Raw genomic sequence first — 27651 nt, 5'->3', positions numbered from 1 at the left:
ATCATTTTGAGCAACTGTCAGTCGCCGCCGCCTCTGTCATGGCCAATCCCCCGCAGTGGGTACGCGCCATTATTTTGAGGACGACAACCAAAACAAAAATCCGTGCTTTCACACTCATTCGATTGTAGTAAACATTATTTGTAGATTTTTTATGCCTATGGCTTGTTTAATACTGTCAAACATTAAAAAGTTGATTTTGTTCACTTTTGTGATTGGTCAGCTGAGTAACATACTAAGACGCGCGGACCGTGGCGCACTGTTGCCAATCGCAGATTTTTTTAAAGCTGCATCCTACGGTGGTCATTACCGTACTTAATTCTGTAATTTGACCACATCGCAGCAAGTACTACGTCTTGGGTCGCGGTCATAACGTTCAAACAAGGAAAATTGCTTGTTCTCCACACTCATTGCTACGCTGCGGATTTTCATAATCTAAAGGAGGAACTGCTGAGATCCATCGGCTGTCTACTATGACGAGCCGGCTGGAGAAGAAGCAGAAGAAGAATAAGATGGCTGAGAAGAGGCAGGGCGCTCCTCCGGCCTCCAAATCTTCCAGCAAGTCCCTCAAAACGAAACATGCTCGTTCCACCGGGAAAAAAATACCCGGCTCCAGTGCCACGCAGCGCGGAAGCCAACAGGAGGGAAATGCGAGCGCAAAACAGGAGCCAACGCAGTCTGAGAAGGTGAGGTTCGCGATAGCGACCCGTCCGTAAAGTGCTCGGGCAGCCAAAAGAAGGCAGCCACCCGCCGCGGTGGCTCAGTGGTTACGGCGCTCGGCTGCTGGCCCGAAAGACGCGGGTTCGATCCCGGCCGCGGCGGCCGAATTTCGATGGAGGCGAAATTCTAGAGGCCCGTGTATTGTGCGATGTCAGTGCACGTTAAAGAACCCCATGTGGTCGAAATTTTCGGAGCCCTTCACTACAGCGTCCCTCATAGCCTGAGTCGCTTTGGTATGTTAAACCCCAAACAAACAAACAAAAAAAACAAAAAAATCAGCCAAGTCTCCTTGGTTGCCTTCTTTAGTGCTTGTGATGCATGCCCTTCCGCCCGCAGGTAGCAGAAGCCTACGTAGATTTAATATCTCTGTGGAATGCGTAAGGAGCAATTATGACAAATAGCGCCAGCCATCCTGGATAATTTGAAGCGTTGCGCGCTAACAATGACTTTGCAGCGCTGTTAGCTCTCACTGTAGACTAGTTTAAGGGTGTGTTAGGCGTTAGAATGGTCGCGTTAGGTACTTGGATATTAAAGCCGTCAACAGTTATTGAGCGCTGACTATAAAAAGCAAGATATTTGGCAGAGATGAGAAAACTGAAAGTTCAATTTCTTCCAGGCGAAGAGTCCTGCCGATGATGAGCATCGCGAGGAAGTCCTCGAAGAGAACCTCAGTGGTGACGAAGCCTTCAAGACTGCGGCAGATCAAAGTCCACCAATCTCGGGGGTGAGTGCAGCTTGCTCCTGACATCGAACAAGGTGGACTATTGTCCCACACGTGAAGAAGTGTCGGTTTCTCTCTCTCTTGTGGTCTTTACAACAGGAGGACAAGAAACTGGAAACACGTTCACAGTGGAAAGGCAGTGAACTGTTGCTAAGGCGAGGTCATGAAATAGTATTAGCTGAATGAAATATTTGGAGTGTATCGAGAGTCAGTATTTTCTTATTAACGGGCTAGTACTTCACAAAAATGACGAAGACTGCAGGAAAGCTCATGTAAAGCAGCTCTGCTCAAGTATGCGCGAGTTTTGATGGATGGGTGACTGCCCTTTGAAACTGGACGGTGGAAGGTGCAACCATGCTCGGTATTTCTATTTCATTGTATTTCTCCAAACTGCTCTGTGAACCTGAATGGAATTATCTATAATTTCGCCCTATTTATCTAACTACTAATTTTATTAATTTTACGTTTGGCATAATAATTCTGAACATATATTCTTTCTCCACCGCCTTTCTTTTTTTTTTTCACACGTTTGTACGACGACCTCTAGCTATAGTAAGTGTCCTCTAGTGTGGTCCGTACGGAAATGGTCAGTGTTCTAGTTAAGCAAAAAGGCAGTTTACAGCCCTAAGACATACCAGTTACCGTGGCGATACGAGCTCCGCTAAGGTGTCGTGAGCCGACCCCGAAAGATTGATTTGGTCCTGGTAGTGGTGTTGGCTCGTATGGAAAAATGTACTTTGATACGATCAATTTTTAATTTTTTCATGGTAGGCTTCACTGGTGCAAGTGAGGCTACTGTAATGACACTGATATTCGTGTCTGAATTTCTTTTTCTACACGAACAGTTGCAGGAAGGAAAGGGGGGGGGGGGGTCCAGCGATTTTCACACAGCAGCACTTCATTGTGCATGCATCTGTTCTATACGACACGTCCCCATTGGGCACTGAAACTTCCTTGGATGTCCTTCGGACTTTCAGGGTCCCAGTGAGTTTTAATGACATTTGGGTCCAGGCGGATCCATGTGACCTTGCTTTTCATTTGAATGTCCTACTGAAAACTTCAGATCGAAAAGCCAGTCGTCCATGGTGATCCTAACTCGAAGGCTACAAGCGCAGCATCAAAGCAAAACAAGCGTCCAGCGGCAGAAACACGTCGCAAACACTCTGATCCAGTAAGTGCCGTTACTCGCTCTGGCTTTCATTGTGGCGTTATATCATGTTGAGTGTCGCCAAGAAAACTCTTCGCTTCTAACGGCCCCCGTCTCTCGGGAAACGCATCAGTGAAATAGTTTACCTCTAGTAGTTACCTGTGATCTACATGTGAGCTTGGGAAAACTTAAACCGCAGCAAGTGATGGTGATATACTTTCACTGGCTGCCGTTTAGAGTTCATTCTTTGAAGTGGCTGAGTGTTAAGGAGCAACGCAACCAGGCGCGTGCGTGGATTTGGCATGAAGGCGAAAAGAATATGCTTTTTTTAGTTTCCTTATTAGTGACTTCACCTGCACTCTTCAACTGTATGACAGTTGTCTTTAAAAAATAGTAAAGTGATAGTTGCTTGATGTGTATGTTCTGTTTGTGTGTCCTGCTTTTCTTTCATTTATGCCTTCGGCGACGTAAAAAGAAATATGCGGTGTGCCGTTTACCAAAATCCTAGTATTAGGGACTCCTACAACCAGCGATGCATCAGCAAAGAGGTTTTTCGGGAGTCCGCATGTAATCGCCTAGATATGTGAAACAAAAAAAAGATAAATGTCTCTGTAATTAACGCACTATCTTTCAATAACATTTTGATGAATAAAAGCAAGAAAACTTTTCCAGAAACTGTGGAAACTATTTTACGCGTTTCAGTTTTTTCTTTGCTTGCCTTCGTGCCGAAGGTAGCGTAGCAGCTTCTCTTTTTTTTTCATAGTCGCTGCACGTGCAGGCATTAAAATACTTCACAAAGAGGTAGTTTGATGTTGACTACTTTTTTTGGTATGCAGTGTTCCTAATTTGACTGCCCAGTCCCGCTCACAAGCCAACTTTGACTGCTTTAGCGGGCAGGAAATCACCCTGTAAAATACTGATGCATAAAGCATCATTATTATGGTTATTAGCTGGAGGCTTACTTCCCACACCACGCAAAGCCATGAGCGATGCAACGAAAGAGGCCTGTGTGTCTTGTTAATGTTTTGCGCTGAAAACAGCAGCAGCTTTTGCGAAACCTATTAAGTTTTGGCGTATATACGTACCACACATTCATTGGTGTTGGGGAAACGTGCTTTCTCATCTGCTTGATATGCCTAGCTGAACCGCAGAACTAGATATGACTCAAGGAATCCGGGGAGGGGGGCGAGGGGGAAGAGATGTTCTGTGTACCGTCTCGCTCTGTCTGTAATTTCATCTCTATGACCTTGCCATTCGAGCTCTGTTTTTACCATAGAATACCAATTGGCCCATCAGCAAACTCTTGATCATTCGTCAACTAAGGGTGAAACTGAAGTATGATCTCGGCGTATCTTGTTAAAAAAAAAAAAGCTGTCTCAGAGAGCTCGTGAAGGTTTACTGAAAACCAAGGCCAAGACAAGACAAACCAAGACAAAAAGTAGCGCACAGGCAATTAAATGTACTCGCACGATACGCGTGCTCAAAGTTTACTCTATGTGCGCTGTCACTCGTTTTACAGTTGCAGTTTATCATTCTGATAGCTTTTTATTGCAGTCCAACTTATTAGCGTCTTATATTATATGCGATCTCATGCAGAACAAGACTAGCGCGCGTAAGCCATCACCGAAGGCTACGAGCGGAAAGGGGGCAACAGTGCAGAAACCGAATCTAAAGCAAGGTGTCGCTAAGGCAAGTGAGGCAAATGATCTTTCTTTCGTCATATGCGTACTGCGTTCTTTTGCGCCATCGATTGCGGATAACTGCGATAATTTCGCGGCAATCTGAATCACGCATCTTCTATGACGTTTGCATTCTCGCTTACCTTGTTCTTTTTCATAAGTTTAGCATGGTATGTAATCTCTCTGGCCTCATTATTCAATCAGCCATACAAAAATATTCGATCCAGAAATTTGCTTCACTGTGCTTTAGTATTTTTAATACCGTGTATACATACATTCGTACTTACGTGTGTGCGCATGAGTGTTAAGAAAGGTAGAGAGCGGTTTGTAATTGAAAGATGGAGGGAGGTCGGCCTGATACTTTGCTCAAGTGAAATACCAGAGAGAAAAAATTGAGGTGGGACCATATGGGTTGTTGAGGAGGAAATGCGAGAACATTGTTTTCTATATGCCGCTACTTGTAACTCACCCCTAGAGCCCACTTACTATAACCAGTCACTGAAATCTCCTTATCAAGTTTCTAGCGCCGGTGTTTCATTATAGCTGGTCTTTCATTAGAGCCGGTGCGCAATTATAGCCAAGGTTTCGTGCAAGCCGAAGTAATAGCAGGTGGCAGGTTGAGACCGGGAACACACCACGGATGGCAGGTGAAAGCTTCGCAGTTTTCGCCGTCGTGGCCCTCCTAATGCTCTCGCATTAAATGAGAAAAGTATGATGGGTGCCGATGAGGGCAGAAAAGATATGCGTATACAAGCACTTCCCCAGTTTTCATGCGTGTTGAATACCATTCGCATGCGTTTTGTTTTTGATATTCCGCTTGGCATGGGAAGGTTTTCAACCGCCACCTCAGGGCACTGGATCCTGGACTGCGCCTTTGTCTTCCCCATAAGGTACCGCGTCGCGAAGATAACTTGATGTGCCGTCTATGGTTGGAGTTGCTTTTACAAAGCAATACACATTCCGGATTGGAATAGCCAACGGCCCTGCTTGTGAAAGATGTGCCCGCGAGGAGACAATCGCACATCTCCCGTGTGAGGGCCCTGCTTTTGCGACCGAAAGACACACGCTGCGTTGTGCCCTGGACCACCTCAATCCTCGCCATTTTACAGAGGATAGATAAGATCCTCGGACCACGGTCACAGCAGCTGACTTTCCTAAAAGCCTTCAAGGCACTGTTTTGCTACCTGAGAGCGACTGGCTTGAGTGACAAATTGTGACTATGCTCCTTGCCTCTTCTTTTTTGCCCTGTTCAGTCCCCTCATACGTCTTCTCCAGTGCAGGGTAGCCAAGAAGAACACTTCTGGTTAACATCCTTGCTTTTTCTCTTCCTCTTTATCACTCTCTCTCTATTTCAGGCACTACGTGGAATATTTTAACTACTAGAGTTCCAAATTAGTTAGCACACATGACTAAAACTTAATGCCGCTTCTACGCGCAATCTGAGAACTAAAAATTTTATATTTGAGGCCGCCTTCCCTTTAGTGTTGCCTTTAAGTAAGAACGCAAATATTCCTGATTTTGCCAGTGATCGTATAACATAACAAATGTGGCGGGTTATTGGGTTATTGCTCTATTCACTGGCTATATTGATAGCTTTATGTGTGGCGGTAATCGCCTTTATACCGCACGTATACACAGTCGAGCCTCTGTGAGGGATTCCTCTCCTATTTTCGGTCACCTCCGCCCAACGTCTTCTCTTGCTTACAAAGTAACGCAAGCTAACGCTAGCAATGACAGCTCGTAGAATCGTCATAGCACATCTTTGACTACTGTCCCTCAAAGTTTCTCGCGGTCGCGCATTAGCTTCTATTGTGTTTCTTGACTCGCTTGCCAGGCCCCTTCATGCCGACGCTTTTCTTCATCTTACGCCGACGTCCCACTATGATTAAATTTTTTTAACATTTTGCGTCACATTCCTTTGTATGTAATTAATATCCATTGCTGCGGGCAGGCTTGATGTACCGCACGCATCTTTTGTTCAGGCCTATTTCTGTATTGTTACGGCCCAGATTATTATTCGCGCATGGAAATTAGTTTCTGATGAAAGGAAATGGCGCAATATCTGTCTCACGTCTCCGTGGACACCTGAACCGCACGTTAAGGAGAGGGAGGAAGGTTGGAGTGAAAGATGAGAGAAAGAGGTTCCGTAGTGGAGGGCTGCGGAATAATTTAGACCACCTGGGGGATATTTAACGTGCACTGATATCGCACAGCACAATGGCGCCTTTGCATTTCTCCTTCATCAAAACGTGGCCGCCACAGCGGAGTTCGAACCCAGGAGTTCTGGCTTAGTAGCCGAGCGCCCTAACCACTGAGCCACCGCGGTGGGTTCGCTCATGCAACCTTTTTCAAAAGTGATGCTGGAACCCAAAGTGTGACCGCAAATAACTGGTGTTTGATTAAGGATATGGGGCCTTCATTTGTGGCCGGATGCAGGCAGTCTCAGACGGGGCCTCACATAGCATTATGGTGAGAAGATTGTTATAGCTGCGTGACTTATAATTAGCAAATGAGTTTTCTCTCGCGAACTTCAGCCGTAAAACACTTCTATTCTCGTTGTGTCTGCGTAACAATGGCCATTTCTAACGCAGAGGGCACGCGAACATAAGCCGGAAGGGAAGAGCAACAGCCCCGACCAACGAAAACCACCGCCAAAGAAATCGCTGGGATGGAACAGAACGTCTTCGGATAGCCCACTTCAGGAGAAAGACGTCGCTAAGGCAAGCGTTATATCATACCTCGTTATAAGGGTGGAAAATTCGGATTAAGGATCCGCATCTAGCGTTGTACGCCATGTACTGCCGTAACACCCTGCATTCGCAGTCTCTGCCAAAAATAAACCTTGTAGGTTGTAGGTTTCGACACATGTAGTTCTGATTTTTCAATGCGCCTTTTAGCCTTTCTACTCGGGAACAATGAATGCATCGAAATAGGATGAGCAGCTTGCTGTATTCATTGGCAGTATAAACAACTGTGACTGCCAGTCGGTACAATGAAAACCAGATGCAGAGGTATACAGGTGCTAAAGATTCATTTCCCCTAGCAGAGAACATGGCTCGGCAGGAAAATAAATTCAGTGTTACCATTGGTTCACATTTTTACCCGATGCAAGCGCACCCTCTTCCATGCAACTATCCACATTTTTTTGTTTTTTATTTCAAATACTAAATGTGAGACGGGAATAGGCAGTCGGAACACAGTATTTGTGAACCCAGCATGTAAGAAGGTTTTATTCATAAATAGAAAACCCAGTTAGAGAATAGCAACTAAGCAGTCAAGATTTTCGCAAGAAAACTTTTTTCGTCCGGTGATGATCCTGCAATTTATGCGAATTTAACGGACGAGTAAAACTAGTGTAAACTCGCTTATCATAAAGCAGTGATGACAAGCTCTCGTGTCGTATCGTACTTCTTCCTGTCGTCCTCGTCCTTCACGCTACTTCCATTATGAATAGAACTCAACCTCAGCAGACTGACCAGTGTTCCTTCGCCTTAGGCAAGCACTTCCTTGTTTTGAGTCTAGTAACAATTGCCAGGATTAATTTACAAATACTACATTCTTAGCAGGTTGTTCCGCTGTCCCCTTGTCTGCAATCCTCAGAATTGTTGAAAACTGCCCTCAGGTCACAGAGCTTGATTTTGAGAGCCGTAAAGGGGAGGGGTATCTGGGGCCGTATCCAATGAATTGTACGTTCCAAAATGGCAGTTTCGCGTCCGTCTCGTCCTCTGTCATTGGTCACTCAGAATACCCACTGCTTTCAAGTGTCTGTAGATAGCGGCCCGGCCATTCGACCTTTGGCGACCGCACCTCACCGTTGGCTGCAGATCGCAGCCACTAATAGCCACTGGCAGGTCCGGTCGCCTGCTGTTGAGAGAGCGCTGCGATGTAATTCACCAGCAGTTGGTGCATATCAGTCAGTGCCAGCAAATTGCCGGTCCCGATGCCGGTCGCCACCCACCCAATGCCCGGGTCGCTTTCCACAGACTCTTGAAAGCGACGGGTATATCTGAGTGACCAATGACAGAGGACTGGACGGACGCGAAAGGGCCACTTTAAAATGGACGGCTTACAGAATACGTCCTCTGGTATACGTAGTTAAGTCTGCAAGACTTGCTATCAAGCCTCAGCATGTTCTATTTGCTCCAGTCATGGTGGTGATATAAATACCTAAGTACGTATATTGTCACCGGTGAGCGTAAAGTTAACTTTTGACCTATTATGCTCGCGCCCGTGTGATATGCCATAAGCCTGACTACCGAGACTGTTTTTATGGTGGATCTTGTGGCATGGTCTTGGAGATGAATGTGAAAACCAGTCATTGACAGGCTTCCTGTACGGTGGTTTTCTTCTTTTAGGCAAGACGCGAAAAGGGAAAGAAAAACCAGCAGATACCTTCGAGCTCCAAGAAGAAAAAGCTGGCCAAAGGCAGGAAAGCCGATAACGAGCCTCCAACCGAAGGCACGTCTAGCGTAGAGGCCCACTCACCTTGGAGATCCAGGAACCTGGAGAGCATGCGAAAGGCCCTGTTTAAGATGCCCCATAGGCGGGGAGGGGTCACCGGAATACTTTCACCCAAGAAAGGCGACAGCACCCCAGGTGAGTACAGTACACGCTCGCGAGCGATGTTCTTCCAGTATATATTGCCATGGACATATACTTGGATAAAGAAGATGACGAAGGTGCTTGTGTGCGGTCGACGAAGACGACGAAGGATATTCGGGAGCTGCATGGGCCCTTATTGTATGGCTTCCTGGCTATCTCTTGGTGTATATGTCTGCAATCCCCTTTTGTTACATTATATTTTGCTCGGCATGGCTTATCCTCTTCCTGTTTGCTTACGTTTTAGTTGACAGCACGTAGTAATGCTTTCCGAAGCGAAGTAATATACAACTCTCATTTTGCCATTCTGGTGTGAAAGCACTACTTATCATGGTCCCAACCAAAATGCTTGTGTGAAGCTCTGAATACCTCGGGTAAGCTCGGAGCGTGGCGCAAGCTGCAGCCAATGGCAGGAAGCTCGGTTAAGTTCGGAGGAGCGTCGCACCAGCTGTAGCCAATGGGAGGAAGCTCGGGTGAGTTTGGAAGAGCGTCGCGACAGTTTTAGCCAATATGAGGAAGTTCGGGTGAGTTCGGAAGAGCGTCGGGACAGTTGTAGCCAATAGGAGGAAGTTCGGGTGAGTTCGGAAGAGCGTCGGGACAGTTGTAGCCAATAGGAGGAAGTTCGGGTGAGTTTGGAAGAGCGTCGCGACAGTTGCAGCCAATGGACGGAGGGCGCCGCGCCGGCTGCCGCATAGTGGAGAGAGGGCGTGAAAATGAGCGAGAAACGCGGTTGCGTGCGCACGTAGTTGCCAGAGAGAAGAGGCGAAGGATGAGCATATGCTTTGGCACGTCTACTGTGTTTAATTACTTTAAAACCCTACCACTTCTTTGCTTGCCTTTGACTGCGCATTGAAGAAATGGCGCGTCATTTACTATGTCTCGCAACAGACGGTCCGACACTCGTCACCAGAAGAAAGGCCGCTGAAAGCATAGAGTTTCTTACTGTTACCTAGGGGAAAGCTGGCGGCGCTGCACTTCAGCCACCATGGACGCTCAAAGTATCATGGGACGGTGAGCTACTTGTTGCGGGACAGTCGTATTTTTTCGGGAACACGGAGTGGCACTACTAAGATGTTTCATTCCGAAAACGCTGTTCGTGTGTGCGCAGACGACTTTCGCGCGAACGCAGTGTGCAAAAGCCATAGTAGTGTAAATGCAACGACACACGACGCCAATAAAAGGTTTCACTTTTCCGAAATGCCATTAAAAAAACCTCTTAAAGTATGTAAGCAACAATATTTTTTTGGAAAACTTATTTACTTTTAAAAATTCCCTTGTTAATTACGAAATATTAGTTTTGTAGTGTTCATTACTTGGCCAATAGGAGAGCTAGCCATCTCTTATTTTGGGCAAACTTTGCATTTACATGGTTTTCTGCTCGTTTGTTGCAATTTACAGACAAGATATTGAATGTTAGGACATTCGTAGTTATCGAACAGCTTTATTTTTCTATTATTTTTTGGCCAAAAGTTGTAGTTCTGCAGTCGGTAGCTCACCGCCCCATGACGCTTTGAGCGCCCATGGTGGCTGAAGTGGTCTCAAAGGGGCCTCCATGCAAACTCCCATAGATGGGGTGTCAGCTTTCCCTCTAGGTCAGGGGTTCTCAAACTTCTTTGCTTGGAGGAACCCCAAAAGCCTTCAATAAGTTCCAGGGAACCCCCCCCCCCCCCCCCCCCCTGCTTTCACTTACCAGCAATGTTGTCGAGTGCATTTTTGCAAAGAAGAGTTGCAAAAGTTAAATGTTTATTGCACAGATTAACACAAATACTAATGTGATGGGTTGGGTGGTACTGCTTCCCTTTTAAGAGCAAGTCAAAGCGTGGCTCAGTAGCACTCAAAGCCAGTCTGATATCAGCTGCCGGGTCAGGGCCGGTGAGGGTTCTCGCGGAACACAAGAAGACAGCCCGCGGAACCCCTGTGTTCCGCGGAACCCAGTTTGAGAACCCCTGCTCTAGGTAATAGTAAGAAACTCTATGGCTGAAAGGGTCGCATCACTGGTAACACAAAGCTAAGCCTGTACAATTAGTTTCCTAAACCGGAACTACCGACTGAACATTAAGCCAGTCAGAACTACATATAGACAGTAAGCCTTTGCAGGCGCCAGTGGTGCTGGCGAAGCGTGTGATCCGTATGAAGAACGGCGACAAGTACTCATGTTTCATAAAATTCATGGTGCTGACCAAACATACATTAGGAACATTGGTGATAAAGAACTAATGGTGCTCTTGAAGCCGTTTGGTCTTCATTGTACTGAAATTGGCTACAACGTTAAAACGAATCAATAATTATAATTTGCATAAGTATGGGACTCTACAAAAAAATTGGCTAAACTAGACAACGGCGCACTTAAATAATTCAATTGTCTTGAGCCGGCGGCCGCTTAGCTCTGACGATTCGTACGCTCTAGCTCCAGCGTGGTCCACCTTTCTCGAACCTCTACCGAGACGTCAGACCCGGCAGTTATTGAAGGTTCGCCCTGTACTCATTGTCTCTGGCGCCGCTCTCGCTCGTGCGAGGTCTGTGTCGCCCGCCGTTCGTCAGACATAGGAGCTTAGGTAAGAGGCTTTGAAATAAACTTGAGCGTATCTCAGCTTGTCGATGGGCGGCAGCAGAACTGCTTGCGCTAGAGTTAATCCGTCGCTGTTGCTTTCTTCTGTTTAATCAAAGGCGACGTGGCCGCGGCCTTTAAGTTTGTAATACTTGAAAATCTGAACCCTTGGCGCGCCTAAAACCTCTTGCCTTTCACTACAGATAAAAGCAGGGCCAAGAGCCAAATGGGGGAAGATGATGACGATGACGACGAAGACGAGGAGCCCGAACATATGCCTTTCCTCCTGGTGGCCGGTGGCGTCGCCGTCGCACTGGGTGTCCTTTTTGTTGGCGTCTGGACCTTCAGCATCATGATTGGCAAGGCGCTGCAGGTGTTCGAGAGAACCGAAACACTCAGGAACCGGCACCTCATCAGGGAACTGTTGAAAGCATGCACATCTAAGGTTAGAGCAACTTCAATGTACAAGGAATGCCAGGAGACTTTTCTTAAGAACGAAAACAAAGGGCATGCAGTAAAAATTTTTGTGAACGTTGAATTAAATACATTTGCAGGCCGACTATTAACGAAAAAGAAAGCGTAAAATAGCCACGTCGCTGAAGACAGGAACGCGTAAAGGTGCGTTGTAAGAATCAATGAATCCCTACCTTGCGCACTGGCGACCTTACGTCGGGCCGATCAGCTCTTCCCTTGACTTCTGTAGAATTCCAGACGAAGGAACTTTTGTTGAAAAAGCTGATGCACAGAAACACTTTAAGTGCCTCAAAGAGGAGCACGCAGCGCTCACTCCTAATTCTCTCGCCATACAGCCTTCACTTGACTTTGTGATCTTGTTCCGCATAGCTGCAAAACTTATTTCAAGCGCCAGTATTGTATGTCGCTGGAAAGTGTGTCTCTCACATTACGTGACTGTGCAATGGAGCGGCAAATCATTGTGGAAGCTTTGAGCTTGTTTTGTTTTTCACACTGTACGTTAAACTAAACGAAAGGATAGTTTGACGCTATCGCAGCCCCACCTGGAACGCATTTATTTTGCTGTTTAAGACAAAGCCCCGGTGAGATGTCAACTACATTTCACTTACCCCTTGGGGCTTTGAATATTTATATCACGAGAGTGAATATCGAATAGGATTTTGATTTTAGCTTCGCTTCAGTCTGAGTTCATACTGGATGTCCCTAGAAAGAAAAAGGCAAGATGCACAAGCGAACCTCGCACCTTCGCCGGCGGTTTCACGCTTCTTCAAAAACAGCGAAAAGGACACGGACGAACAAGCAGAGGATCACACACGACGGTTTCATACGTCGAGCGTTGCAAGAGCCCGCTCTTTTTTCACCATCCTGAAAATGTACCGCGTTATGCGCCATACCTTCGCAGCCACTATTGGCTGCTATGGACCAGGAGGAGGCACGAGAAATGAGGATAAATGTGAATAGTGCCACTGGGCTGTGTAAGAACCAGTGGTCCCAATTGGCGTTTAGGTCGGCGTCCTTTGAACGGGAGGGTCTGGAACACACTCGATAGTGATAGAGCCTAGCAACTGTAGGGACTGTGTCTGTATTTCTATGTTCGGCAAGTTGATTCACGCGTGAATGCTGCGCTCAGGAGTGTCGCGAAGCCGTCTCGGCGCTCAACGACTCTGTCCGCGTTCGAGGCGTCGACCCGTGCTCCGACTTCTACAACTTCTCGTGCGGCCTGTGGAGCGTCTCTCAGCAGGGCCTCACTACGGGCGGCAACCATTCGACCACATACCACCAGTGGCTGGAGGAGACCTACGTCTCCTCGGTCCACGCCAAGATGCTGCGCATGCTCCCCGACGCCGAGAACAGCGGCGAACCGAAGGGCCACAACGCCTCTGGACAGGTACTACTTACCGAAGCTTTAAAGCATGGAGTGACATTTCTCGGCCGAAGGTGCCGCGCATCAGCTTTCAGCGGCTGTGTCGTGCGGTATTACAAGCAATTACTATTGAAATCACTACTGAGTGCACAACAGGCGACCATAGCAAGAGTACAAACAGGGCGGCTCTTTTACATTTTGCGGCGGTTGAATTTCAATGGAGGCGAAATTCTAGAGGCCCGTGTACTGTGCGATGTCAGTGTACGTTAAAGAACCCCAGGTGGTCGAAATTTCCGGAGCCCTTCACTACGGCGTCCCTCATATCCTGAGTCGCTTTGGGTCGTTAAACCCACTCAGACCATAAACCCTCCTTTCCTCTCCGGAAAATGAACAGCTTTTATTCTTTGAATTTTGATATATAAAACAGGCACCTTTTAACGCGAGAGTGTTAATGCGAAGAACCGGGCATATTAGTTTAAGTTAGCGGGCGGAGAAAATCGGTATTGATTGAGCGTGTCGTGACATCACATTGACATGACGTCGTGCCGGTAAGTGAAATACCCAGCAACGACCAGTCATTAATTTAACTCCACCTGCCGCGGTGTGCAATTTGCTCACAATCCGGTGAGCATATTGTGAGGACTCCTTAAGGTTACGGGACCTAGGAGGCCCGCCTGCCTCCTGGGTTGCTTCTCGGTATTTTTCACGGATTTTTCGCTTACGGTCATCGATGCCGATGCCGACGGAGACGGCGAATTTTCTGCGACACGAACTACTTAAAGCTAATGCGTTAAAAGTCACCATGTTAATGTAATTGAATAACCAAGCCTGGGGGGAGGCATCAACCCGGCGACCAGGGTCAACAACGCACCTTCTCACCAGAGCAGGATTTGGCCACCCCATGCGAATACAAGTGTAACACCCGGCCCTCAGTCCCAGACGGCTGCGGATGAACTGATCAGGACGGCGGTAAGAACTCTGACGCAACGGAGGAAGTTAAGAACCTTTTATAGGGATATGTGAAGCTATATGTGTAGAGTACAAACAGCAAGAGGGCAGAGCTGGTCAGGGGACAAAGACGAGTTAATGATGTCCTGGCTGCAATGAAGGCGAAGAAATATTCATGAACAGGGCATATAATGCGAATGGAATATAACCGATTCTCCCTTGGTGTAGCGGTGTGGATTCCAAGCGAATATAAGCGAGCAGGGTGCGGCACGAGTCTGGTCTACGGTTGAGACTGTAAATTTTTGGCGATGACGTGGCCGCAGCTGGCACCGGACAGGTTTTATTGGAGGGATATGGGAGAAGCCTCTGTCTTAGTCGGCGCTGCTGGCCTAATGATGATGATGATGACCGTCTCGCATAACGAGGCTGTATGAATATATAATCGTTTAATGTTTTACAGAGCCTCGGACACCCTGAGCCTTGAAGTATTCATCCTTCGTCCTATTCATTTATAAATTTGCATTTAAAACCGCAGGCTGCCCGTGCCTACAACTCTTGCCTGACCTTCTTCACAAATGTGTCCGCTGGTCACCGTCTCGCTCCAATGTGGAAGGCTGCAAGAGTAGACCTGACCGCCTGGATGCGAGCGGCGAACTTCTCACAGCTCTTCACATACATGATTGAGGCAGCGCTGGACAGTAACCTCGTCACTGTTCTACGCATTGACTACGATAAGGCTGGCACAGTTAGCGTACATCCAGGGAATCCCATCGAACAAAGCAGGTAAACTGCATGCTGACTATAACAACTTTATGGCTGAAAAAAGTCGCTACACTACTGAAAAAGTTGTACTATGCAATAAACTCACAGAGGCTTCGTCATACAAACGTACAAATGTCAAGGACGACATTTTTATGACAAGCGTATGACTTCGCAAAATTGAAGGACATTTGTATGACATTTGAATGATAATTGTATGACATTTACACGACAAACCATATGAGGTTATAGCATCATACAACTTTTTTTCAATAGAATATAGTCGCTGCTCGTCTGCTCGTGAGGAGTGAAAACTGGGGGTTGTGTGACGTGGGCAGAACAGCCGAGCAGACCACGCAGCGAGGGACAAATGCTCTTTGCGTATGCTCGTAATCTTATCCGTTTTTCCACTTTGGTCCTTCAAGTGACTCTGAACGACAGCCTGGGCGACGCTGCCGCGATAATAAAAAATGAAGTGCTGTGAAATGCACACTGAATAGATAGAAGGGTAGGTCTTCCTTGCTGTACATCCACTACGGTGGCTCAACGTCTTTGGCGTTCGGCTGCTGATCCCAAGTTCCCGAGCGGAAACCCAGCCGCGGGGGTCGCATTTTCGTGGAGGCGAATACAAAAACGGGCATGTGCTGTCCGAGACCAGCGCACGTTACCTGGCGGTCTTAATAAATCCGGAGCCATCCATTACAGCGTCCCTTAGAGCCAATCGTTAAACCCAACAATTCACAATTCAATTCTTCCTAGCTTACAGTTGAACCTGAAAGAATAGGAATGTGAAGCAGTTGTAGACGAAGAAACCTGAGGGTCTTCTGTGCACAGTTGTTTAAAGTAGATTGTTCAAAGTAGCACTTGCACCTAGTGTTTGTTTTAACTGTACATTTAAATGTCTTTTTCTGCTGAAAACATTTGCTTACCATCAAAGATGTATTTTCATTCTTAATTTGAATGAAATCTTCAGTACATTTATGTCGATTGTAAGTACAGGCGTGGTCAGCACTAATGCCATTTGTGGCATATGATTTCCCTTGACATCGCGAAATACCTCGCAGTTGCATCTAATGGGTGATTCGCTCGGATGCGTAGATATCTCAGGAATACCGCTGTGATGTTTCTAGAATATATTTTTCTCTTCGCCTTGTGAAAGGCGTGACTAGTTGCGATACGGTACATTTCATCTGCAGCGGTGAGTCGGGCCTGACGATCGCCTTGCTGGAAGAGGCATCATCAACACTTGGAGTCCTTTACGAACGCGAGATCCGCATTGACGTGGCGCGCTTGGACGGCGTGGTGCGCAAAATCGCCCAGAGCCAGCCACATGCTCAGAACCAACTTCCGCCTCAAGTCGACAAAGAGGCGCTGGATCTCGACGCATATGGAATCAGGTAATGCTTTAGATCCGGAGTTTCTATCCGTGTGCTCAATTTACGTTCAGGCCAGGAGCACGGGCCCATTTGCGAAAGACTGCACGTTTTGTGCGTATGTGGAAAAATGACGGAAGATAACAACGACGCCATCAATTTGGCCGATATCCATGGGTAATCCTGATGGTGAATATGCACTTTTTTTCCTGCTCATGATGACATATCACAGCGCTACTATCCCAGGTGTAACGGCATGTGGTAGCGCCGTGCGCATTAAATCATTCTGGAAAGAGTGGCTGAATACATGATGCATGTGTGGTTAGAAGACGGATAGAATAGCGACTTCAAGCTCTCATTCGCAGCGACATAGTGAATGAAACTGTACTTTCAGCTGTCCTTCCTTTTGCCATTGTCAAATTGTCTAGGCTGCCACAGTCCACGCAGCCCAAATTTATTCAATCAATAGCAAGGATAGTCAGTAAAACATTAACAAAGTTATCCAAATTTGTACCCGAAAACAAGGAACATCAAAGAAATGCAGTAGAAAGTAGGCTGTGTGTAAACAGTAGGTGGGCTTGGGTTTGGCCGACAAGAGGGAGAGCTGAGTTTCTTTTAAGTTGACTTCCAGGCAAGATGCTAGGATTTAAGTTATAGAAGCTGTTTTTAGGAGTCATGGTACTGGTGAAACTTGTAATCGTATGTTTACATGAACCTATAAGTTTGCTTCCACAGTGGGTCAAATTTAAGTTATGAAGGTTGCGCAAGTAGACGAAGGCATATGCTACGTTTAGAGGACTGTTAAGAGTGGACAACGTGGCCCTGGGAGCCGGGTGTGACTCTTCGCAAAGCAAGGGATATGACGAGGCCTAGCGCCGGCGGCAGAAGCATAGACGACGACGGCCGGGGCTGTTGCACTCCAAATCACCGAACCTCCGAACCGATCGAAGGAGGCTGTCTCCCACCGGCCTGGGAGAAATTACTGTCAGACGAGTGTCGTCGTTAGGCAAAGCTGCGGCGAGGAGCTTGCGACAGCAGCAGCACGACAGAAGCACCGGTATACGTTGGCCGAGTCGACCTTCGGGTCACCGGACTGGATGATGCTACGCAAGGTCACGCTGAGCGAGGCTGCTAATTGAAAGACGCTGTGTCGAAGGGGTCTCGTGCTTCGGCCATCCGGCGGGGGAGTTCGAGAAGGTTCAACCACTTGCGAGGAGACTGCGGGATTCTGCTTTCCCACAGAGGCAACGCACAGAAAACTTGCGGCAGTGGTCAAGGTGACGCATCTGTGTTTGATGACTGTCTTCCCCTTCTCATCCCCCGAGCTGTGAGAGAGCGAGAGAGCTTCAGCACCGCCCCGTGCCGGGGGTGGTACCGCCAGCGTCATCAATGGCCCATCCGATTGGACAACGTTATTCGAACTAAGTTCCCCAGCCAGGGATCTGGGGAGCGCGAACCGTATTTAACGGGATGTTGTTGTGTGATCGGAGCATTGCATTCGATTCGATTCGATTCTCATCTGTAAATATGTAGAATAAACCCTCCTGTACAGTTTCCTCGATAGCGCAGTCCGTCAACGTCATTCGGAGCCGGTACCTGTGGGGCTAAACGAGTTAGTCATCTCCAGGACCCCTCCGTCTTCAACTCTGGTTCCAGCGGTGGGATAGAAGCCCCATCTTTAACACTGGTTCCAGCGGTGGGCTTGTGTGGCCCGTTCCCAACACTGGTTGGCAGCAGGTGGGATGGACCGTGCGACATCGTGCTTTCTCCACGGGTGAGCGTTTTGGTTTTGCTATGGGATTCGCCAGGCTTTAAGATTCAGAGAATAATCTTGACTGGGAATCAGGGCTTTGTCGTTTGAGAGGGGTTATTCTCAAGGCATTGTTGTGTTAGCAGAGCCAAAGCGGAGAAAGCGTTTTCATGGACCTAATGAGGTTGTACAAGTCGGACTTGCTGTTGATATGCGAGGAACTGTCGGTTGAAGTGCCTAGCAAACTAACCAAAATTGAATTGGGCGAATTCATTCTTAAACAAGTCAACCATAACGATCAGTTGCTGGTAGATACGTGGAATTTGGTACAAGGGGAAAAAGCCCGCAAAGTAAAAGCCGACCAGGAGGCTAAAGAGAAAGCCGACCGGGAGGCTAAAGAGAAAGCCGACCAGGAGGCTAAAAAGGAAGCTGATCGAGAGTGGGAAAAAGAGAAGGAACGGCAACGGCAACAGTGGAAGGTTGAAATTGAAACAAGGAAACTAAAGATATTAGAACTTCAGAACGAACTGCGAAGAAAAGGCGGTATTGTGAGAGCCGGAACTCCTGAAAGAACAAGCGATGCTTATGAAATAGGTACGCAGGCAAGACCCGCAAAGTCTGTGACCGTAGCCGAGTTGGTAAATCGCGACACCACGAGGGAAGTGGCAGAGAACGTGTGCAACCGGTACGGTAGTCCAAGGAAAGCCGCAGAATCCGAGACCGTGTCCAGTGTAGTTGGACGTAATGCTAAGAGAGAGCATTCCGAGATAGCGTCTCAACGACACGAGTGCGAGGATTCTCCTTCGAGTGAGGCAGGAGTGGCAACGGACAACTTTGTCGGGACTGTTACGAGCGCGACCCTTTCAGTAGAGACGATACAGGCGTCAAACCGGCAGGACCGCGAAAAGGGAGGTTTACCTATCGAAAAAGGTTTCGAGGTAGAAACAGCGGAAACCCCCTTTGAGAGTAACAACCGCAGTAGAGAGAATGGCGCGCAGAGCGACAGCCAGGCGGGCTCAGTTGTAGCTGAGCACTGCAGTAGAGAGAATGGCGCGCAGAGCGACAGCCAGGCGGGCTCAGTTGTAGCTCAGCACTGCAGAGTAGAGAATGGCGCGCAGAGCGACAGCCAGGCGGGCTCAGTTGTGGCTGAGCACTGCAATGTAGACAAAGACGCACAGAGCGACAGGCAAGCGGGCTCAGTAGTGGCTCAGCACTGCGATGTAGAGCATGACGCACAGAGCGACAGCCAGGCGGGCTCAGTTGTAGCTGAGCGCAGCAATGAAGAGAATGGCGCGCAGAGCGACAGGCAAGCTGGAGAGGACAACCCCCAAAGGAATGAGCTAGGGATCTCAGGGGCAGTTTCATGTCCGTCTGTCAGCTGCGTGGAGCTGGCACTCTGCTGCAAAGCCGGAGAGGCCAGTTTGGAATTTGAGGAAAATTTCCAAAGTGCGACGGAAAAACTAGAGATAGCTAGTTGTGATCAAGAAACGCACACGGTGCAGTCTAGGCGCAGAAAAAGAAAAAGGGCAAGAACCAAGAGAAAACGAATCAAATGCAAAGATTCGGTTGCGCGCACAGGTGCGAAAGAAAGAAATGCGGTGGAAGGAAAGGCGAAGCCTTCCCGCGTTGCGCCTCGTAAACTTGCGCTTGCAGTTACTGGTCAGGCGGCACGCGAGTCAAAGGCTGACCGTAGTAATGAAAAGGGGAGAGCACGTCTTCCGACCAGAACAAGCGCGAAGTGCTTCATGGGGCATCGGCCTGTAAGAAAGCCTAGACCGCGACGTCGGGACAAAAAGCCAGTTAGAAAAAAGGCAAAGCGGCCCAAGAGATCAGAAAGCGCAAGGTTGCGCGGTACTCGGCGCATGCGAACGCAGGCGTCGAACAACCGAGACGACACATGCAGGCGTGTTCGGCGGGCGCACTTGAAAAGGAATCGTCCTTCACATTTGGCACCGCATTCTAGGAAGCGCGCATGGCGAATGGGTAGCCGAGCTTCCTGCTTGGGGCGAGAGAAAGAGGTACCTTCTCGCGCTGGTCACTGCTCGTCGTCCAGAGCCAGAGTCGGTTATCGACATTGTAGGCACGACCAAGGTTTTCGTAGAGCCTCGAGGGGGCGCGGAAACGACAATGAGAGTCGGGGATCGTTTTTTTCTGCAGCCTTTTGTCACGAGTTGACTGCAGTACAATCAGTCAAAGCGCGACCCCGGCGGGCACGTCTGAAAGACTAATCCTTTCAACTCGGCGGCGGGGAGTCAGCTTTCCCCCCGCGTGGCGACTCGAAGTGGCTGTTTCGTTTTTTTTTATTCCTCTTTTTTTTCTGTGTGTGTTTATGAAATCAGGCAGGGATAGGCTACTTTTGAGTTAAAACAAGTTGATCGGAGGTTACTGTTTTTTTTTTCCTTACCTTAGACAAAGGCTATGGTGTCACTGAGTTAGAAATCACAGGCGTAGATTTCCCATGCTACCAAGAGATAAGGGCACTCACAGGAGTGCCTTAGGAGAACTACGCTTAACGTCGCGTAGACGGAGCGTAGATCCCTTGATTGACTGACACCTTACGAAAAGGGAGCCTCACTGACATACACTGAAATGACCGAAAAGAAAACTCGTCTGGGGGAAGCGCTCGTGTCCAGACCTTTGATTCGGACCACTTATTATGGCGAAGAGTTAAGTTCAGTGTGACGCCAGTGATGGAGGACTACGTGCTATTTTAAGTCAAGTTGGCGACGGCCACGAAGAGCACCATGTTCAGTACGTCAGCCGCAGGCTGACCTGTAGAGAAGAAGCGTTCAGCGCTTCAGACAAAGAGCGCGCGTTTGGTTTAGACGGCACAGACGTTGTCGGGTTACCAGAGCTACTTGAACGGCGCAAAGTTCATATTTGAGACTGATCATCGTCTCAAACATGCTTATGACAGTTTTGTCCCCCCAAAAATGGTCGCTTGCTTAGACGGAGTCCTGCTCTCCAAAAACAATTTCTCGATGCGTTTCAGGAACGGAAAACCGCACGGAAATGCTGATGGATTCAACCGATTGTTGTAGACAGGAGTACTTGGTAGGACCACCTACTGTGTGTGGGTTTTTGCTTTTAACCTTGGTCCAAGCAGTCCGTCTTTGGCGATTTCAATCGGGATATTTTGCGCTTTCTCGGCACCAAAATTGCGCCAAAATCCAGTCATGTTTTAGTAAACCTTTGTTGTCATTGTGGGAAGCCTGGTGGGTCTTTGGCAGATTCCGAGCGCTTGCTTGTGGGTCAGTGCCCTGTCTCGTGGAACAGTCCACTGATGCCATTCTTTGTTGAATGTTCGAGCTTGGATGCCATTTCTGGAAACCAGCCCTTCCACCCGACTCCGGCCTCATCTCTTCCTGCCCAGCGGTCGTGAACGCTGGCCATTCGAGATTTTTCGGGCCGCGAACGAGCTGTTAAGAGTGGACAACGTGGCCCTGGGAGCCGGGTGTGACTCTTCGCAAAGCAAGGGATATGACGAGGCCTGGCGCCGGCGGCAGAAGCATAGACGACGACGGCCGGGGCTGTTGCACTCCAAATCACCGAACCTCCGAACCGATCGAAGGAGGCTGTCTCCCACCGGCCTGGGAGAAATTACTGTCAGACGAGTGTCGTCGTTAGGCAAAGCTGCGGCGAGGAGCTTGCGACAGCAGCAGCACGACAGAAGCACCGGTATACGTTGGCCGAGTCGACCTTCGGGTCACCGGACTGGATGATGCTACGCAAGGTCACGCTGAGCGAGGCTGCTAATTGAAAGACGCTGTGTCGAAGGGGTCTCGTGCTTCGGCCATCCGGCGGGGGAGTTCGAGAAGGTTCAACCACTTGCGAGGAGACTGCGGGATTCTGCTTTCCCACAGAGGCAACGCACAGAAAACTTGCGGCAGTGGTCAAGGTGACGCATCTGTGTTTGATGACTGTCTTCCCCTTCTCATCCCCCGAGCTGTGAGAGAGCGAGAGAGCTTCAGCACCGCCCCGTGCCGGGGGTGGTACCGCCAGCGTCATCAATGGCCCATCCGATTGGACAACGTTATTCGAACTAAGTTCCCCAGCCAGGGATCTGGGGAGCGCGAACCGTATTTAACGGGATGTTGTTGTGTGATCGGAGCATTGCATTCGATTCGATTCGATTCTCATCTGTAAATATGTAGAATAAACCCTCCTGTACAGTTTCCTCGATAGCGCAGTCCGTCAACGTCATTCGGAGCCGGTACCTGTGGGGCTAAACGAGTTAGTCATCTCCAGGACCCCTCCGTCTTCAACTCTGGTTCCAGCGGTGGGATAGAAGCCCCATCTTTAACACTGGTTCCAGCGGTGGGCTTGTGTGGCCCGTTCCCAACAGGACAAAGACGGGCGGTGTGTTATTACTGGCCAAGGAATTCACATCGGCAGTAGTTTGGGAGCAACAATGCGGGCTCCCGCTCAATACAAGTGGCACTAGCACCACAAAAAATATATATATGCAACCACCATCGTGCTCCACAAAATGCAATTACTGAAAGTATATTATGGCGGTTGCAGACGTAGTTTTTTGACAAACCAGACTGATCGATTTACCAAGTGTTCTAATAACCTGGTGTTTAGCTGACCAAGCTGATACGGGACGGCAAAGGCTCGAAGACATTGTTTGAGCGTCTCGGCCGTCTCTTTCGCAGGTGGTTCGCTGTGCTTGAGGCGTACGCGTCCTCCCGGATACTTCCGGCGCCCCGATCTCTTCACTGCAGCGACGTATCGGCGGTTCGCGGCGTCCTGAAAGCTCTTGCCAACAGCCACCTTCAGACTGCGCGCCTTTACACACTTCTGGCGCCGTTTGCACCCTACGCAGCATTTGCACTGAAGGTTTCTGCGCAACCTTCAATGCGCGAAAAGGACATTCGAAAGAGGTAAGGGTCTTATTAAAAAATCCAGCTCAAGCGTAACAAATCAGAATACCTTTGTGAAGACATCCATGAATCTCGAGTTTAAAGCATCTTTTAGAGCGTTAGCAGCACGGCCTTCGTTCCCTTAAATTATGTTGCTGTGGCCATAGTGACCGGTTTGTTGTGTGGGCGGAGGGCGAAGGGAAGGAGTGCGAGAGGGAAAGGAGAAAGAAGAGTTGGAGGCGCGTTGCGATAACGCCCCTAGCGAGGCCGAGACGAACCAGCTCTCGTGTCGAAGGTTTATGTTTTGTGAAGTAATTCTTGTTGATCAGGAAAGAGATACAAAACGAGTGCAGCTGTGTCTGGAGGAGAACACCTTCGGTGCGGTTCAAGGAGAGCGCATTCTGTGATCAATTAGATAGAGGGAAGCACAGGACTGAACTAAAAAGAGGGAAAGAAGGACGGCCGAGGAACTCCGTGCGAACAAAAGACAGGGTGGCCGAGATGCGAGTGGCCCTTTTGGAATGCGCGCGATGGTTGCAGAAATCGCGGTGCTCGCCACTTCTGAGTAGCAGAAGACACGGCAGAACACAGAGCACCGGCACGCACGCTAGATGCGAGCTTCCAGCCGCGCCTCATAGCGAAAGAGTATTAGAGCATCGACTGCGTGGCGACCTCTCGTGTACAGGCGCATTGGGGAAGGTAAGGTCCCCGGCTGTTGAACAGTGAAATCCATGTCTGTACGCACTGCACAAACTGTTTCGCGCGCTCGTGTGGACGAGGCGTGCAAAGAGCAGGCGTTCTACTGATTCCGCGTCGCCACACAAACGTAGCGAGCGTTGCCTTAGGCCCGGATGCAGTGACGCCGTTTGGCTACCCACACACACGACGCAGATGCGGTGGAGGGTGTCCTCTCAGAGCCGCTGGGGCGGATTGCTAAGAGCGACGCGAGGGTCAAGGGGGTGCAGGACTACAATGATGTGTCGAGCCACATCACACGCCGCCACTCCGTAACTCGTTGGCAATTCACTGCTGTGGGCGTCCCTGGCAATTCGGTCAGCTGCCTCGTTTCCAGGGACACCAACGTGAGGAGGTACCCCCTCGATGAACAGCAATTGTTGTCCTTGAAGTTACGTAGTATCTTGGTGGCGTTGTTCTGACGCCGCAAGGTGCATAGTAGGGATGCCCGGATGACGATGACCTGGTCGAGGCGGTGCTGTATGTGTGCCCTGGTAGATACGGCTGTGCGTATAAGTCCTGGCCATTCCAAGGAGCATGACCTGCACAATGCAGCAGAATGGATGTTGAAGGAGCTTGCTGGTACCTGTATTGCCGTGCCCACCGTGCGTTCACGTTTACGTGCGGATCTGGTCCGCACTACTACGGCATAAAAATACAATGAAAAATTATGAATGCGTCACTGCGCTGCCGTTCATTATGTTTTCAGCATCCTATAGTCTTTCTGTGGTAAAACTCAAATACACTCAAGCAATCTTTTTTTTTTTCGTTTGCAGGATTTTCCCAAAACTAACCAGAATAGGCGAACCATAAGTATTTGCACTTTAATGAATATTAAATTACAATGCATCCTCGGTATGATACTGCAGCAAAATGCCGACCAACACCGCGCTCAAGCAGCGTTTCGGCAAAACAGAGGATTAAGTGCTGCCAGCAAACGAGCGTTTTTATAGCGAGAATAGCAATTATCTTGAATTTCCTAACGTAGAGTCGAGCTCTTTATCGTCATTCTGTCCAGCAACTCAGACTGTGTACCACAGCAAATTGTTTGAATTAAGGCACCTCGCGAGAATACGTCACAGCGATGCATATAATCACGAATAATTGCAAGAAAATGTATACACTTAATGAATTCCTAGTTATCTTGATTGAACACTTGCCGCACCCAACTGTTTAGGTAACAAACTATAAGACATAGGCGAATTTTCTTCACGAAGCAGATGCCTAGCGGTGCTGCACTTCCAGTTCGGCCAAGCGTTGCACACCATCGTGTCTGCCGACGAGGAGGGCGAGGACAGAACAGCGGACACCGTAAAGGTCATCTGGAAGGACGTGCGAAGCACCGCCCTCCAAAGGCTTACTGTCTCCAAGGCACTGGAGCTGGACAAGAGAGTCTTGGCACTGTCCCGTGCCAACGTTGCCAAGATACACGGTAAGGCAGCATTCCGTGCCAGCGGTCAAACTGTCGCTCAGAAACAACCAACGCCAACGCCTTGCTTTTGTTTGCAAAACTTGGCTTGTTACAGTAAGATTTAACGACCACAGCTGACTGTTCCCCCTCTCTGCCACTCCGATTTTGATGGAGTAGTAAAGTTTAATTACGTCAGTGGCAAGTTCTAACGCTGCTCAAAAAAAAGCTTTCTTACCTTTGGTGCAAAGTTTTTTTCTTGCAGTGGAAATGAACATTCAGTCCTCCGTCTTGACGTCACACACCCAGCGCAGCTAAGCGCACAGCGCCTCGCCACATGTAGATTTCCAGTAGAAACTTCCTTCAAATTCTTTTTTTTTTCAGGCCCTTTCTTTAGTGGTCGGTAAGAAGTGGATCGCAGAGAGCGTTGTTCAGAACCCTGCATTAATTTACACGGATAACCACTGAAGAACTTCAAATTCAGTGACTTTCTCTTACATGACCACTAACGACTGACGAATCCTAGGTTTCGTGCACCCGCAAATTGCTTAAATGGACGGACAGAGTGTCGGACTCTAGCAGTACTCCCACGAGAGAGAAGGCACGCTAACATAATTCCCGTTGCCATTGCCGAGGTCCCATATGCTTGCACCAAACTTTATCGTGACACCTTACGGAATTACTGTACGCACAGACGGGACTATGCGTCCCTCCACTACTGCCAACTGTATAGCGATGTTTATTTAGGGTCTCCTCTTCTGTGATATAACTGGCTCACTGGTACAAATAAATAGAGGCTGTGTGCTGACGTAATTAAAGTTCTACCGCGCCAGTGAAAGTTCCAAAATGTAGTACGACATTCTTTTTGAGAGTCTCAGCCAGAGGGGCTTGGAAATTAACAGGTGCTGAAATTTTTGTTGCAAAGTCACTCACATTAGTTTGTTGAAAGTTACAATCACAGACAATGGCTTGAGCTAAATCGTACGCGATAAGAATGTCACTTCGACCTGAAGGTCATCCTCTTTGACAAACTCGCCGCCACAGCGGCGAGTAGTGCCAGGCCCCGGGAAATATGCCACGGGGACTAATTTCCTGTATCTATAGCGTGTTGTGTACATTCTGAAGTTCTCGTATTCGTAATCTGCCTCTACACACGTCATTTTTCTTGTTTAGTGCACCACATTTGCAAAGCGTGGGTTGGATTCGACTTCTCGGAGAGCAATATTTTTTTAACATAAGGCTTACCTGCCGCGCTGGCTCAGTGGTTGGGGCGCTTGGCTACTGAGCCGGACTACCCGGGTTCGAGCCCGACCACGGAGGCATCGTTTCGATGGAGGCGAAACGAAAAAGGCGCCCATGTGCTGTGCGATGTCAGTGCACGTTAACGATACCCAGGTGGTCGAAATCATTCTGGAGCCCTCCACTACGGCACCTCTTCCTTCCCTTCTTTTCTCAGTTTCTCCTTTATCGCTTCCCTTACGGCGCGGTTGAGGTGTCCACCGAGATATGCGAGACAGATACTGCGCCAATTACATTCCCCCAAAACCAACTAACCAACATAAGGCTGCCTGTAAACACCTGGCCATGCTGATTAACTGCTACTTGTGGCCTATGGGAAGGAGTACTAGTACTGGTTTCGTTTGATTTGTGGTTGCTCACAACTGATAGATTGCATGCTTAGCTCACAATATTTAAATATTGGTTTTCCTTTCTGACAGGTGCTGGAAGGGACAGATCTCGAGGCCAGTACGATTCAAGGGCCACGTGATAATTACGGCTAATGGCGATCTTGTCACGTTCGCAGGTGGGCTCAAGCCGGTGGACCCCGAAACTGACGTGGCCTTCCAAGAGCCTTACACCGATTCTTTTCTTGTCAACCTGATCCTAAACACGCGACTGACGGGCAGGCGGATCGATATTAGCCAAGGATTCAGCTCACTGCCCCTGCGGCGAGGCGAGTTTGAAGTGGTGCATGTTCGACCCGACTTCCTGTACCCATTGGCCCCTGAGCCCAGCGTCAACTACGGAACGATGGGAGTCCTCGTAGCCGGGAGGATGTTTGACTCTGCCCTGCAGCATCCCTCGCCCGACGACCACCCCGAAGGAGAGGTTGGAGAAAAACTTGGCGAATGCCTTGCGTCGTACGCCAAGGAGACCCTGAAGCTCGAGTTGAAGCCCGAAGACTGGAAGGCCCACATAAAGGCGAGATGGGCGATGGAAACTGCGCTCTTAGCCTCTAGAAGGAACCCGAACTTTATGAAGAGGCCTGTTTTTGACCGCTTTCTGCTGGTGCGATTTGGCCGCACGTACTGCGGGGAAAAATTCAGGTCGCCGCTGGAATTTGCGACCAGGTCATCGCCGTTGTTCGTCGAAGCCTTTGCTTGCCACCGCCACCCGGCCCCGGACTGCTGACGTTGTCGGCGCGCCAGCTGCTTAGTGACGGAGCAGTTTATATTTTGTTAGTTAATGCGCTATTTAATGAACACAACTCTCTAGATAAGTCAAGACGTTTACCTTCGGGACAGGACACAGGATATATTTAGTACAGCGTCACAGCACCCAGAT

The 27651-nt window shown here is 48.7% G+C and overlaps 1 protein-coding gene across 1 annotated transcript; it reads left to right on the top strand.

Moving 5' to 3' along the window:
• Positions 1-450: 450 nt before the first annotated feature.
• On the top strand, positions 451-27651 carry LOC149342980 (uncharacterized). The gene is made up of 10 exons (XM_089546855.1): positions 451-683; positions 1334-1441; positions 8620-8860; positions 11615-11856; positions 13015-13272; positions 14732-14979; positions 16152-16352; positions 22737-22964; positions 24899-25110; positions 26891-27651. The coding sequence occupies exons 1-10, from the start codon at positions 471-473 to the stop codon at positions 27496-27498; spliced, it is 2559 nt and encodes an 852-aa protein (XP_089402981.1). The 5' UTR covers positions 451-470; the 3' UTR covers positions 27499-27651.

The sequence above is a fragment of the Amblyomma mixtum genome, chromosome 5 (assembly GCF_055824585.1).
Source record: "Amblyomma mixtum isolate Tamu chromosome 5, ASM5582458v1, whole genome shotgun sequence".
Taxonomy (NCBI): Eukaryota; Metazoa; Arthropoda; class Arachnida; order Ixodida; family Ixodidae; genus Amblyomma; species Amblyomma mixtum.
Note: the sequence above shows the minus strand (reverse complement) of the source record. Positions and strands in the feature narration are given on the sequence as shown.

What these genes read in the sequence shown, in the direction of transcription:
- LOC149342980 (XM_089546855.1), top strand. Translation starts at nt 471, where the DNA reads ATGACGAGCCGGCTGGAGAAGAAGCAGAAGAAGAATAAGATGGCTGAG. An exon ending in AATCCCATCGAACAAAGCAG is followed by an intron (nt 14,980 to 16,151) that starts GTAAACTGCATG and finishes TTTCATCTGCAG; the next exon opens with CGGTGAGTCGGGCCTGACGA. An exon ending in CAACGTTGCCAAGATACACG is followed by an intron (nt 25,111 to 26,890) that starts GTAAGGCAGCAT and finishes TCACGTTCGCAG; the next exon opens with GTGGGCTCAAGCCGGTGGAC.